The sequence below is a fragment of the Pipra filicauda genome, unplaced genomic scaffold, assembly GCF_003945595.2.
Source record: "Pipra filicauda isolate LSUMZ 115617 unplaced genomic scaffold, ASM394559v2 scaffold141_size4267151_pilon, whole genome shotgun sequence".
Lineage (NCBI taxonomy): Eukaryota > Metazoa > Chordata > Aves > Passeriformes > Pipridae > Pipra > Pipra filicauda.
Window position 1 is genome coordinate 3,035,113 of NW_024103896.1, and position 13,234 is coordinate 3,048,346.

Sequence of the window (13,234 nt, forward strand, 5' to 3'; positions counted from 1 at the left end):
TTTAACCTTAGCATGGAATTTCCCATGTCAGAAAAGTGTGGTTTTTGAGTAGCAATATCCCTGGTATATGACCCCCAAGATATGTATATGCTATCAGAAAGACTATACTCAAATAGAGCTTTTCCTCTGGGAATAATAACTACTGTAGAAATTGAATGTGTACATTGTTTTTAAACTTCAGTAACACCATCAAAATGTTGCCTAGCTAAATAAGCACTTAAAACAGAATTTTAAAATAGTGTCCAGAAGAGTATTAAATGTTGTTTAATTTTTTTTGCTCATAAACCTCATGAGTTGCAATCATTTTAAGTAGTTAAATATATATTTGCTTTTCCATAAAAGTACCTTTAAGTAATTGCTCTCATAAAGATCAATACAAAATTTCAGCTTAAAGAAAATTTCTATAACTAAGTTAGAAATATTTTGCTCTAAATTATGCACTGCTGCACTTCTGTACAGCATCGTGGTGCTTTCCATAAAACAAATAAAGCAATAAAGAGAGTAAATATCCTATATATAATGTGTGCTTAATGAGATTACTCACTGTAAAAAACTCATGCAAAATGTTTCCTGATGATGATGTTAAGCAGATATGTGGGTCAGTCTGCAGATAATGGTTTTGAGCAGCTTAATGTTTATCAGACAAAATTTTTAAATGAGTTATCACCTTATCTTAAGGGCTTCTGAGCTTGTTTTGCAATTGCGAAATCCTTCACTGGTTTGACTGGGATCACGTGAACTGAAATGGGAGGAAGGACTATATATGTTATAAATTAGGTATATATATTTCCTTATCAAAGGGCTATTGCCATTTTTAAAAATCTTCTTTCTCCTTTCTTCCCTACTATTTGATCAAGTAGAGGAGTAAATGGCTTTTTTTGTCTAATTTCTCTCAAAATTTGCTCCTAAGCCTAATCCCTTCTGTTTACACATACTCTGCTAGCCTCTGTCTCTATCTACCCAAGCATGAAGCATTTGCTGCCCTGCTGGAATGTGCCGTGGTTTGTTGCTAATCCAACACTGCCTTAGTCTACTTGGAATTTTCCCCACTGAATCCGTAAATCAGATTACAGAAGAGACTCTTCAGCACCTTCAGCTACTGCCAACAATAGGAACAGCATGTTTTTCCCCAGGGAAGGCTGGTGAGGGTAGTGAAAACGAGAAGGAAGAATCAGAGTTATCCAGGAGAAGGGGGATTTAAGTGGCTATTTTAAAAGGCAGCTTCGTAGCTGGCAATTGGTGACAGACTCAGCATTGCAGGGTCCAGACAGATTTTTTTAACCATAAAGAAGTGGACAATAAACTGCCTTGAGCAACAGAGCAAGGAGAGGTACAGGAGACTTTGGAGTGAAGAAGATCTGCAGGAATACAGCAGAAATATATATGGCATTACTTTAATACTTCCTTTAAAATAAAGCTGAGTTTTAGCACTCAGAATTTTCCATTACCATCAGCACCAAGGTGACAGAAGAAGCTCTGTATTAATAGCTCTGTTTTCAAAATTTTTTAAGTTAGCTACCACCCAGATTGTCTGAGAAATTTATTAGCCAACGGGGTTTTAACAGAAAAAGATTTAAAGCTTAGAGACCCTGCAAAAGGTATTTTTTGGAGTGCAGAGCTATTTATTTATTTTATAGCTCATCTACACAGGAGAGGATGGGACATCATTACAAGGCACAACCCTAGTCCCAGGAGAGAGCTGACTGTAGCCTAACAGAGACATTTATCTGTTTAATGTTTAACAAGAGCAAGACTGATTTCAGAAACAATTCTTCCAGTCTCAAAGCCTTAAGCCAAATCAGAATATTCATGTTTCAATATGTTTCTGCTTGGCTCCATATCATGTCAGAACATTCTTTACACAGAGCACAACCACCAGAACTAACTTGCAGTCATCCTCCAAAAATGAGAATTTCTTTTAAACAACTCTTGTAAAGTGACTCTGAATACAAAAAACTTGATTTGTTTGAACCAGGAATGTTTATGGCAGGCTAAAATCAGAATTGTGCAGGGCATTAGTGTATTCCTGTCCCTCCAGTGTTCTAAATAAACTGGAAGAAGAGAAAGAGTAATTATATCCTCCGTGCACTGATCTATCCCATGTAAATAGAGCAATAACACCCTGCACATGTATGCAGGTTCAAAGAGGAGTGATTTTTGCTCTCCTTGTGCTATGCATATAGGCAAATTGAGGGGCAGAACGACTGAGAGCTCAGCTGCAGAGCAGCCTGGCACTCAAGATCTCAACTAAATTTCTGCACAATGTAGCACCTATGTAAAGCTGCAGCCTGTGAGCTATGGCAGCATGTACAGCTGCTGCATTTACCCTGTGAGAACCCTCACTTTGGTTCACCTTCCCTTAAAGTCATTGTCCTTTTCTTCACATTGAGGGGAGAGCTGATGTTGAATGAGGCTCTGCTTAAGGCATGTGCCAGATCCTTTACCTTTTGTGTCCACACTCCCTTTACTGCTCCTTCCTGCTTCTTCTCCATCGCAGATGATGCCCTAAAGGGAATTTGTCGGTGGAAGAGGGCTAGGACAGTGGGCCAAAGAGCTCTGCTGAGACTGCAGCAAGGAAATGCAGAGGGATCCTATTAATGCTGCAGGGTGATCTAAGGTGAATGTTTGTCCCGAATGCCAAACTCAAGAAAAGCTGTCAAGGGGGCTGGAAGAAAAGACAAGCTCGAATGTTTTTGCAACACAGATGCAGTCTCTGACACTTCATTATCTTTACATAATGGATCTAGCTAGCAGCCCCAGCTATAGAGAGGTTTAGTATGCTAGAGAGCAGTACAGTGAACTCCTTTTGGAGGATTTTATAATCAAACACTAAAATCCTTCAGAAGACACAACTAAAAGTGCAAGTGCAGACAAAGCCACCCTTAGGTAATTCCCTTGATCAAAAAAACTCTCAGACTTAAAATAAATCTAATTAAGGACACTGTAAAGGAACAGAAAGGTAGTATTCACTTATGGCCTCTTTTGCAGATGGTGAGTTGACAAACAGAACTGAGAATCTTAATTGCAAGAATCATCAGCAAATTCAAAGAGAATGATAAGTTAGGGATGGCAAAAGTCAGACTGTTACATAACAACAATGCTGCCAGATCTCCTGTTTTGCATTAGATGCAAAAGGCACTCCCAAGAGAGGACACAGTGTTTTCTATAAAAAATGCTGAAAAAGGAGAGAAAAACCTAGCCCAGGCTCATGCCATCCTGAGTGACACATACAGCAAAACTGATGAAAGAGGATACCTTTTCTAACACTTTGTTTTTCCTTCATTGTTTGACACTGTTCCCTCTACCACTGTTAAGAGATATCCAAACACATGCTGTCGTCATCTAATGGTTTTCACAACTGGTTAGATATCTGTTTCATTTTTTTTCCCCCAATCCTTTTATAGAAGGTAAAATGCTTTGATGTGTCACTAGAAATTTTCATTTCATTAATCAGCTTTCTATCAAAATGCTGATGTTTCACAGATATTCTTCTCTGATAAAGGCAAGGCAGTTAAAAAACACTTTTGAAATCAGATGGGAAGAAATATTGGTACCACTTAGAAGTTAATTTCTGTCTGATTTAATTTTTCCCAACTGTCTGCATTAGTCTCCCAAGAAAATAAGTCTACTGAAGTATAGTAAAAAGTGCCTATAAATATCTGATACAGATAAGATAGACAGAAAAATCTGTTTGGCTGCATAGAAAATTGTTTGATAAAAAAAAAAAAAGCAAGAGGTACTTGGAAATTACAACTTATTTTCTTTCAATCCATTCAGTTTCTATAATCAAGAAAAAATATACATAATAGCAAGCTTCAAGTAGGCAATTACCTCGAGGACCACATGTTGTACTCTAGAATCAAAAAAAATAGCAACTAAGTGAATAGTTGAACTGTATTTTAATAGTAAGTTTGGGGTTTTTTCATAGACTCATAGAAATGTCTTGGGTTAGAAAAGACCTTTAAAGATCTTTAAAGATCATCTAGTCCCACCCCTCTCTGCCCCAGGCAGGGACATCTTCCACTAGATCAGGTTGCCCAAAGCCTCATCCAGCCTGATCTTGAACAATTCCAGGGATGGGGCACCCACAGTTTCCCTGGGCACTGTTTAGTGCCTCACAACCCTCACAGTAAAGAACTTCTTTTTTATGTTTGTTCTAAATCCACCTTTTTTCAGTTTAGAGCCATTACCCCTTGTCCTCTCGCAACAGGTTCTATTAAAAAGTTTGTCCCCATCTTCCTTAGAAGCCTCCTTTAAATGGGGAAAGGCCACAGCAAGGTCTCCCTGGAGCCCTCTCTCCTCCGGGGTGAACAGGCCCAGCTCTCTCAGCCTGTCTCTATAGCACAGGTGCTCCAGTGCTCTGACCATTTCTGTGGCCTCCTCAGGACTCACTCCAACAGGTCCATGTCCTTCTTATGTTGGGGACGACAGAGCTGGATGCAGCACTCCAGGTGGGGTCTCATGAAGGCAGAGTAGAGGGTCAGAATCACCTCCATCAATCTGCAGCCCAGGATATGGTTGCCTTTCTGGGCTGCAAGTGCACATTTTCAGGTCATGTCCAATTTTTTATCCACCAGTACCCCAAAGTCCTTCTTCTGAAGGCTGCTCTCAATTAATTTATCTCACAGCATGTGATAATGCTGGTGATTACTTTGACCCAGCTGCAGGACCGTGTATTTGGCCTTGTTAAACTTGATGAGGTTCACACAGACCTACCTCTCAAGCCTGTTACAGTCCCTTTGGATGGCATCTCTTCCCTCCAGCACCACTTAGCTTGGTGTCATTGCAAATTTGCACAGGGTACACTCAATCCCACTGTCTATTCGTTGATTAAGACATTAAATAGTATTGGTCCAAGAACCAGTTTCCACTATAATAGTTTAAAAATAACACTTCTTGAAGTTATTCTGATCTTAGACAATTACTCATGCTAACCAAGACAAGTTTAATCCTCAGTTTCCCATTTTTTTGTGACAATATAAAAATTTGCAAGATAGTGGGTCTATTGATGTTACCTATGCACGTACACATATCTGGTTAAACAAAGAATACTCAAGATAAATGCTTTTATTTTTTATAGTTTAAGCAAAAAATATCCTAATAAATACAAAGGCATTTAAAGCCACTATGTGAAAAGTCAGGTCATGGTGCTAGTGGAAATCATTGAGTGTAACTGCTTTTGACTTGCTACAAATGCCCAGTTCCAATTCTCAAATGCACCACACTAACATACTTGTGCTCATGCTACAACCCTCTTAATATAAACACAAAACAATGTAAACCACAGCACAAAGTTGATCCAAAGACTTTGAGAACAGAAACTAATAGTTAGAAAGAATTACTAATTAGCTACTAGCCTAGATCCTCCCCTGGTAAAAAACTGGGTAGCTCAACTATTCAAACAATACTTTTAAGTGGGTCTCTTTTAATACAGATAAACAATTATATATTAAATTTTGACATATTATAAGGACAACCGAAACTACAGAGTTTACAATCACTCATGACATTAGTGAGAGATTGAGGAAGAGTGAAAGCTTGAATTTGTTTCTCATTCATCTAGTCATAAAACGTGACAAGTTAATAGCTGTGGACCAACATCATGCTATGATCTATAGCCAACAAAAATGTCAACTAAATCCTGCCAACTCCTCAGCTGCAATAAATCATCACAGCTCTATTAGTCAGCCCTCTAACTTAGAGCATCCAAGGATCTGGCTCAATCTACAGTTTATGTTCAGACAAGATATAAATCAATGTAGTGTCAACTTGACCACAGTTGGCTTTTTTCTCTTCAAATATTACTGTGTCTTTGATAGTTAAAAGCAAATATCACTGAAGTCATCTAATTGGCAGGAGGAAGAAAGCATTTACAACAGTAATTTCTTATAAACCCAGCAGACCAAGTTTCACTCACTGTCCATCACCCCAAAAGTTGTTACCTATACTGAACAAATTTCCCCACTTATTAGTCCATAAAAGCATCTAGAATCATCAGTCTTTCTTCCACGAGAAGGTGGAGAAGAAAAGGTGCATCTCCTCTTCCCTGTGTCACCACCTGGATCTGGAGACAGCTTGGTCCAGCTTTAAATGTCAGCTTTTTTTGGTAGACTCTGTAGGACCTTATGAATGAATTCCCTCAAACTTTGTCCATGATCAGGCAAAAATAGCAGGCTCCCAGTCATCACACTCAGCTGGAGCCCAGTTACAGAAATCAACAGTAACTCCACAATCCCTGAGCAGGACCCCATCACCAACTATACCATGCTTGCCACTGATCCCCACTGCTCCATGTGGAATGAATTAAATTCCTGAAGAACCTGAACTTCTGGAAGCCCTGCTAAGCTACTACTCAACATTTCAACAGTTCGGCCTTCACAAGTAGCTTGGCGAAGCCTTAGGACTTATTTCTGTTTTTTCTCAAATGCATTGAGTATGGAAACATTACCCGACCGGGGCTGCTTCAAACACAGAGACTTACCATTCAGTCTCTCAAATCTTTGTATTAAAAGGCTCAAACTTACGGTAGAGTGCTGAATGGGTATCCAGGCAGGTGTTTCGACTGAGCATTTGTGAGATGGGCATCTGCCATGGCTCTGCTGCAAATAAGTGAAAATGGCATTACACACAACACAGTACGTGCTGCAATCACTAGGCGCAATGGACTCTATTCCATATGGAGCATCTAGAAGTTTGCTAGTATGTATCACACCTCACAAAGTCATTTTCCACTGTCATGTATGGGAAATAATCTGAAGTTTGTAGGACCAAAATGGCCTCATGAGCTATCCATTAATTTTGCTTTGAAGTTCTCAGTTACGTGGGTGAACATACATCCACTCTGAACCTCAAGCATGTGCCATCTGCCTTTCCTCCACACTAGAGCATTCAGAGAACAGCAGAGCATTAGTCAGGAGGTAGAAAATGGCTTTTTTTCCCCCATTTCATGACAGGCTGCATTTTTCCACAATGTCCTCTATGAACCAGTGACAGCTGCAGCCTGAAACACTTCCAGGGCTGTTTTCTAGGAGGAGTAAGTATGTCCCAAATTTGTAGGGTATGTTTCTTTTCTGAGCAGAATGCTCTGCTTGCTCCCCAGATTGGTCCCTGGAGAACATAAGCAAGTACCCAAGACTCCTGCAGTTCCCTGAAACTTTGCAGAACAAAAAGAGTAAGGGGTTAATTTAAAGTCTAATGTTCCACATGGCAGTGCAAGATGTAATAATCACACCTTCAGGCTGATCTTCCTGTAATTTCCCTTGCATTTGCTGAGACTCAATTACATTTCAGCCAAGGTTCGGAGCCCATCAGAATGAGTTGTGCAGCAGATTGGGTCAAACTCCCTGAACAAAAGTTCAGAATAAATTATGCTGTCTGCCACCATTACTCTCAGCATTTCAACATAAGAGTCAAACTACTATTTAGCTCCTTAAATTGGAGGACTCTTGTAATCATGTATGTTCCTGAAGCTGGAAGTTATGTGGAAAATAAAAAAGCTTTCTTCTTTTTATTTTCATTTAAGCCAGATATATCACAAGCAACCACATTACACCTTTCTCCATGCTGAGAGTAAAGGAGAGCAACGTCTGCAAATACTAATGATTAGACTTCACATGATTTTCAGTTGGAAGTCTAATTTGAGAACTATTAGTTCTTTGTTCTTTATCTCAGAAAAGCAAAGATTTGTAAAGCAGAGCAATACTACTTTTACAGGTTAAAAAGGAAAAAATGTGGATATCAGTTTCAGCTTTGTATTCTCCAAACCATAAAACTGTTTATCTTTTTAATTTTCACTTAGACAACTTTAAGAAATATTCAGAAAAACAGCTAGCAAGCAAGAAGTATTGTGCTTTTAGACGAAAGTTTAGAAAGCCTTGCTTAAAAGTATTTGAAAAAGTCACTGCTATCATAGCAGCAGTATCCTGAGGGTGTGTATTATCTCCTGTAAGGAAGGGATGAATGCAACAGCAAATGATGTAATCCTATCAAAATAATAAAACTATAAATGAATTCTGATCAAAAGACTGCATGGAATACTAGTAATTATTTTTTCCTTTAACAATTATACGCTTTCAGTCTTTATTCGAAGGCGAGTTAAAGGCAAGAAAATTAATAATGTGCTTTGGACTGAAAATACTTTTCTGATTGAAAAGTCTGATCTTACAGAGGTAACTATGTATAATTTTGTCAGGAGACTCCTCAAAAAGACTCCTCCCATTCTTAAAGAGGATACTTTGCAAAATGAAAGCCCCAGATCTCATAGCAGGAGGGGCTAATACAGTATGAGTTCTTTTGACTTCGAGATTCATACCTAAATTGTCCCAAGGCTCAGAATCCCATGACACATGTGCATATTCAGACAGACAGCGGTAACAGGGAATTGCTCATAGGTAGCAGATGCCAATTTTCCAGGACAACGGCTGTGCTGGTCGTTCATCTGGGCTGTAGAGTGACCTGCAGCATTTGGCCTTTCACAGCTGGATATCTGAATTACAGTGCTGGTAACGTGACATTGCACCACTATTGTCCAAGAAATGCATGTAGTTCAAGGGCTAGGACTGAACACTTTTCTCCTACAGCTTTTTGGGGACTTGGCATTGGATTCTTTTTGAAAATTACAGCTGATTTCTTATTTGAGTGATCATTCCTTTTTGTATTGTGTAAAAAACAATGCTTTTCATACCTTTTATATCTTACACCCTCACCTAGTTGAAACAATTCTAAGATATAAGGTTGCATATCAGCTGCTGGTAACATTTTTCTTCATAAAAGTACTCAGTTAGGGGGTATTTAATATCCAAAAGCTCTAACATGTCACATCTAGAGACACTAATTAAAAAAAATTTAGCCAAAAGGTCAACGGTACATAAAGTATTCTGCAAGCATAGGCAATACAAGTAAGCACAGGAATAAATATATTGGTAAATATTTGCAGGTTGTAGAAGGAATTCATTCCATTTGATTATTACTGCTAACATTTTCCTCAGTTTAGGAGTTCTGTAAGGATAAAACTGTAGACCCTGGTCCACCACTACACTGGAAAGTTAAAAATCTTTAAAGGGATGAGAATCCATCATTCAAAATCATCTTTCTTCAGACAGCCTTCAAGGGAGGACAGAATCACCTCTAGTTTGTTTTTCATGTTCACTAATATTGGTATCCAAATATATCTTGCCTCACTGTATGGAGGAATATGTTCCAATAAAAGTCTTCTCCATCTCAAATGGAAACATTTCTCTATAGCTTATGAATGAGTGATTTCCGCAGTCTTGTTTTACTCCTTTTCTGTAAGGATACTTGGACTCCTGCACTAAGCTTCACCCTTGAGAAAGCTCCAATGTGGTGATAGACACAGCCATCCAGGCATAGGCTTTATCACAGCTTAATGAAATCAGAGCCTTCAAAATATGCAATAAGATCTTCAGCTTGTGTAATTTTTATATAAAGAGACCTTGGGATGCAAAGGCATAATTTCAATTCTCATTGCTGAATTCAGCATCAGTCACAGCTTTTTTTCTGGGTTGACACTTCAAATCCTTTAAAAATTGCATAGCAATAATACACTCAGTAAGCAATGAAGCGATGACCAAGTCAGACAGAGATGCTAACCTCACATTCAGTTAGAGACAGTCAAGTCTCTTCTCTGGAGGAACTGATACATGTAATTCCCAAATCAGTAGGTTTATCAAACATCCAGAAATGCAGACCACACAGGTAACCAGGAGATAGAAAAGCACCAACCTCAGGAAAGAAAACCAAAGCTGTAATCTCTTCAGAGTGCATGCACAGCATCTGCCTTCCTAGCTTACAACCTTTAAGTAAGCTTCTTTCCCACGTGCTTTTCTTATTCAGGTGTTTAAATAACTGACAGCTATAAGCATTGGTTAGAAACATCAGTATAATGCATCTTGCAGATGCATTAACTCAATGCAGAGTGGTAATGCATCAGTGCCCACTGCAATATTGCAGAGGGAAATAGTGCATGTTGAATACTGAACCAGAAGGTGAGAACTTTGTTGCGCTGCACAAGAGAGGTTTCAGGTAACAGAGATGCAGTTGCATATCAGCAAGCTCTGGGTAAGATTTCAATGAAGAATTCCTCTTTTGTGTTGTGTGACTTTAAGAGCAAGTATGTATAGCTTATTGCCACTTTCTCGTAGGCAGGGAGAGATTTTATACATACAAAATATCAATATCAAGACCAAATTTGAAGATGTAACAGAATCCAGAGAGGATATTTAGGAATACAAAGGTTCAGGGCTCACTGAACTGCAGCAGCCTGTAAGATCTGAACTAATATTCTTTCTCAGATAAGATATTGGTGATCAGAGTTTAAAGAATTCACAGGTAAGATTCCATTTGTATCCACTAGAATGGCCAGGAATATATATACAAGAAATTGCATACAAATCCTTGAGTGAGGTCTCCATTAGCAAAAGCGTTGGCTGAAGTCAGAACCAGTGGAACATACTCAGCTACTCCTACATATCCTTGCAAATTATCTTCTCTGATGCTCTGGAGAAATGAAAATAGTAGAGCTCAACTAGAGGTCTCAAAATGAGCAAAATATAATGCACTAGGCCATATCCCAATCTAATTATTCACTCATAAACAACCATATTCCCTTCTCTTTGAATGCACATGTCTTCTCATTTTCCAGAAGTCTTGCATCAGGTGAATGGATACAGGGCAACAAAGATGATGAAAGGCCTTGAGGAGCAGCTGAGGTCACCTGGTCTGTTCATCGTGGAGGAGACCGAGGGGAGACCTCATTGCAGTCTACAACTTCTTCGTGAGGGGAAGATGAGGGGCAGACACTGATCTCTTCTCTGTGGTGACCAGGGACAGGACCCAAAAAAATGGCCTGAAGTTGTGTCAGGGGAGGTTCAGGTTGGATATTAGAAAAAGGTTCTTCACCTAGAGGGTGGTTGGGCACTGGAACAGGTTCCCCAGAGAAGTGGTCACAGCACCAAGCCTGACAGAGTTCAAGAAATATCTAGGTTATACTGTAAAGCACATGGTGTGACTCTTGGGGATGGCCCTGGGTAGGGCTAGGAGTTGGACTTCATGATCCTTGTGGGTCCCTTCCAACTCAGCATATTCCGTGATTCTGTGATTCTGTGAAATTTGCATGGTAGCATCAAACAGATTCACTCAGAAAAGAAATATATGTTTATGTTGGGCATGAAAGCCACAAGACAGATTTTTTCTGCTTTTAGTGGCCTATTGGCATTGCAAAGAACTTATTTGGTCAGCTCCAGCCATGTGAAATGAATAAAACTGCAGCTGACCTTGCCACTGGGAAATTATCTTCCCACCTTTACCCAGGTCCTCTAAATATCAGAAAAGGGACCTGCTAAGGATGTACAGCTCTCCTATCACTAAGCAGCACTATTACTAGCGCCTGACTTGAGCCAGGATCAAGCTTTCTTGTTTCCTTTTTCTTGCTCAGCACCTTCCCCCTTCCTTCACCTCTGCAGCTCGCCATTGTGGTGCAGAATCAAGCCCCAGCCTTATCTACCTCAGCTGTTAATTGAGCATTTTCTTTTCTCAGTTTATAGAGCTCTTCATAGATTTATGAAACAAATCACTCTTCTCCTTTCATAGTTAAAACCAATCTCAATAAAGACATCTCCTTAAGATCACCAAATTATGATCTAATGAAATCTATTGAAAATTTCAGTTGCACTAAACAAGGTCAATGCTCTGAAAAAAACGAAATGTCACTCAGAAATGGAGATCAAAGTAATTCCCTTCCATTCCTGCTGCTGCCATAGAGACCAAGGGAGGGGGAAGAGGGGGAAGAAGAGATTTAACATACTTAATTCTTCCTGAAATTTATAATTGACTACAAGGGAAAAGGGACTATTACCATATTTCTAAAGAATAAAGGAGAAAAAAAGTTGAGCTTTTGACAAGATATAATTACCAGACATTACATATGCAATGCACATTAGTTTGTTCTGTGTAATTTTCTTGAGATTACCCCCCCAAATGATTTTATTTTTCTAGAAAAGACAGCATGTGCCTCATCAGTTTACATTCATAATGTTTGAAATCCAAACGCTAGAGGCTTACAATAATTGTTCTAAAATTTAACATTGATAAATAAAGATTTGAAATAAATACTCAGATACACTCCCCATCTGTCAAACATCCCTGAGTATGTTCTCCAGCTAAGATAAATGGTAATCATAGAAAGGATCTCCTACTCTTCTAAGACTGTGCAGTTTAGCCAGCAGCCAACCCATAGTCATGAAAGATGTCCTGAAGTACCACTTCAGAACAGACTTTACTAAATTATATGTAAATTTTAGGGATTCAGCACTATTACACTTTCAGGGTCTGGCAGGAAAATACCACATTTTGAAGTGCTCATCAGCACCTAATAATGACTATAGAAAAAGATTTTGATTTTAGCTCAATGTAAATCTCTTGGGGGAAAATCATTATGTTTCCTTTGTTTTGGGTTTGTTATAGCCAGAAAATTCAGCACAAAAAAACTTAGCTACCCAGTTTATGATTCCAAACTGCAACGATTCAAAGCCTGAAGTCTTGGAAAGAAAAAACAACAAATGTTACTCAGATCTATTAACAATATGCAGGCATCTAAAAATGTGGGGCTTTTTGTTGGTTTGTTTCATATCCACCTAATATAAATCAGATCCTCATGCAATATGGCGCTCTACAGTTCTGCTAGTTTTGGTAATATTATACTAATCTATAACACCTGAGGTCCTGGTTAATCTCAGTATCCATATCTAGCTTTATAATTTCCTAATTTTGGGACTGGCTCTACAGTGTCTCAGACACACACAGATCATCTTGTTGGAAGTCTTACAAACTGAACCTCATTCTCTAAGTATATACATTTTTAAATACCTATATTGAGGTTTTTTAGATTAACTTAATACAACGGGGAGGGGGGAGTAGAACAGTCCTATGACAAAGGCACTTCAACATAAATAAATATTAGCTATTTGCATTGGTATCAGGCCCCAAAAATCAATAATTCAACTTAACCTTCTAGTGGATTCACCTCTGCAAAGTGAGACCAACAGCTGCACATAGTGTGTGGACCTGCTTTCCACCTCCAGCAGATGAGCTGATCTCATTTACCATTCTGCCCTTCTCAGAGTATCTTAGGCTGTTTTTGTTGCCACTGTAAACTAGAGAGGCCGTAATAGTGAGGTTACTCCAGTAGTGCCACCTCCACATTTTTCTATTCTTCAGC

At 38.9% G+C, this 13,234-nt stretch overlaps 1 protein-coding gene across 10 annotated transcripts in view; it reads right to left on the minus strand.

Annotated features, from left to right (window-relative positions):
• Positions 1–13,234, minus strand: part of DLG2 (discs large MAGUK scaffold protein 2) — a 995,087-nt gene that overhangs the window by 821,590 nt on the left and 160,263 nt on the right. For 2 of the 10 annotated variants that reach the window (XM_039378634.1, XM_039378623.1), the window contains one exon: positions 6,525–6,599. The exons of the other annotated variants lie outside the window; for them this stretch is intronic. In XM_039378634.1, coding sequence (XP_039234568.1) covers positions 6,525–6,599 — 75 coding nt within the window. The remainder of the gene's footprint in view (positions 1–6,524; positions 6,600–13,234) is intronic. 10 annotated transcript variants of the gene reach the window in all.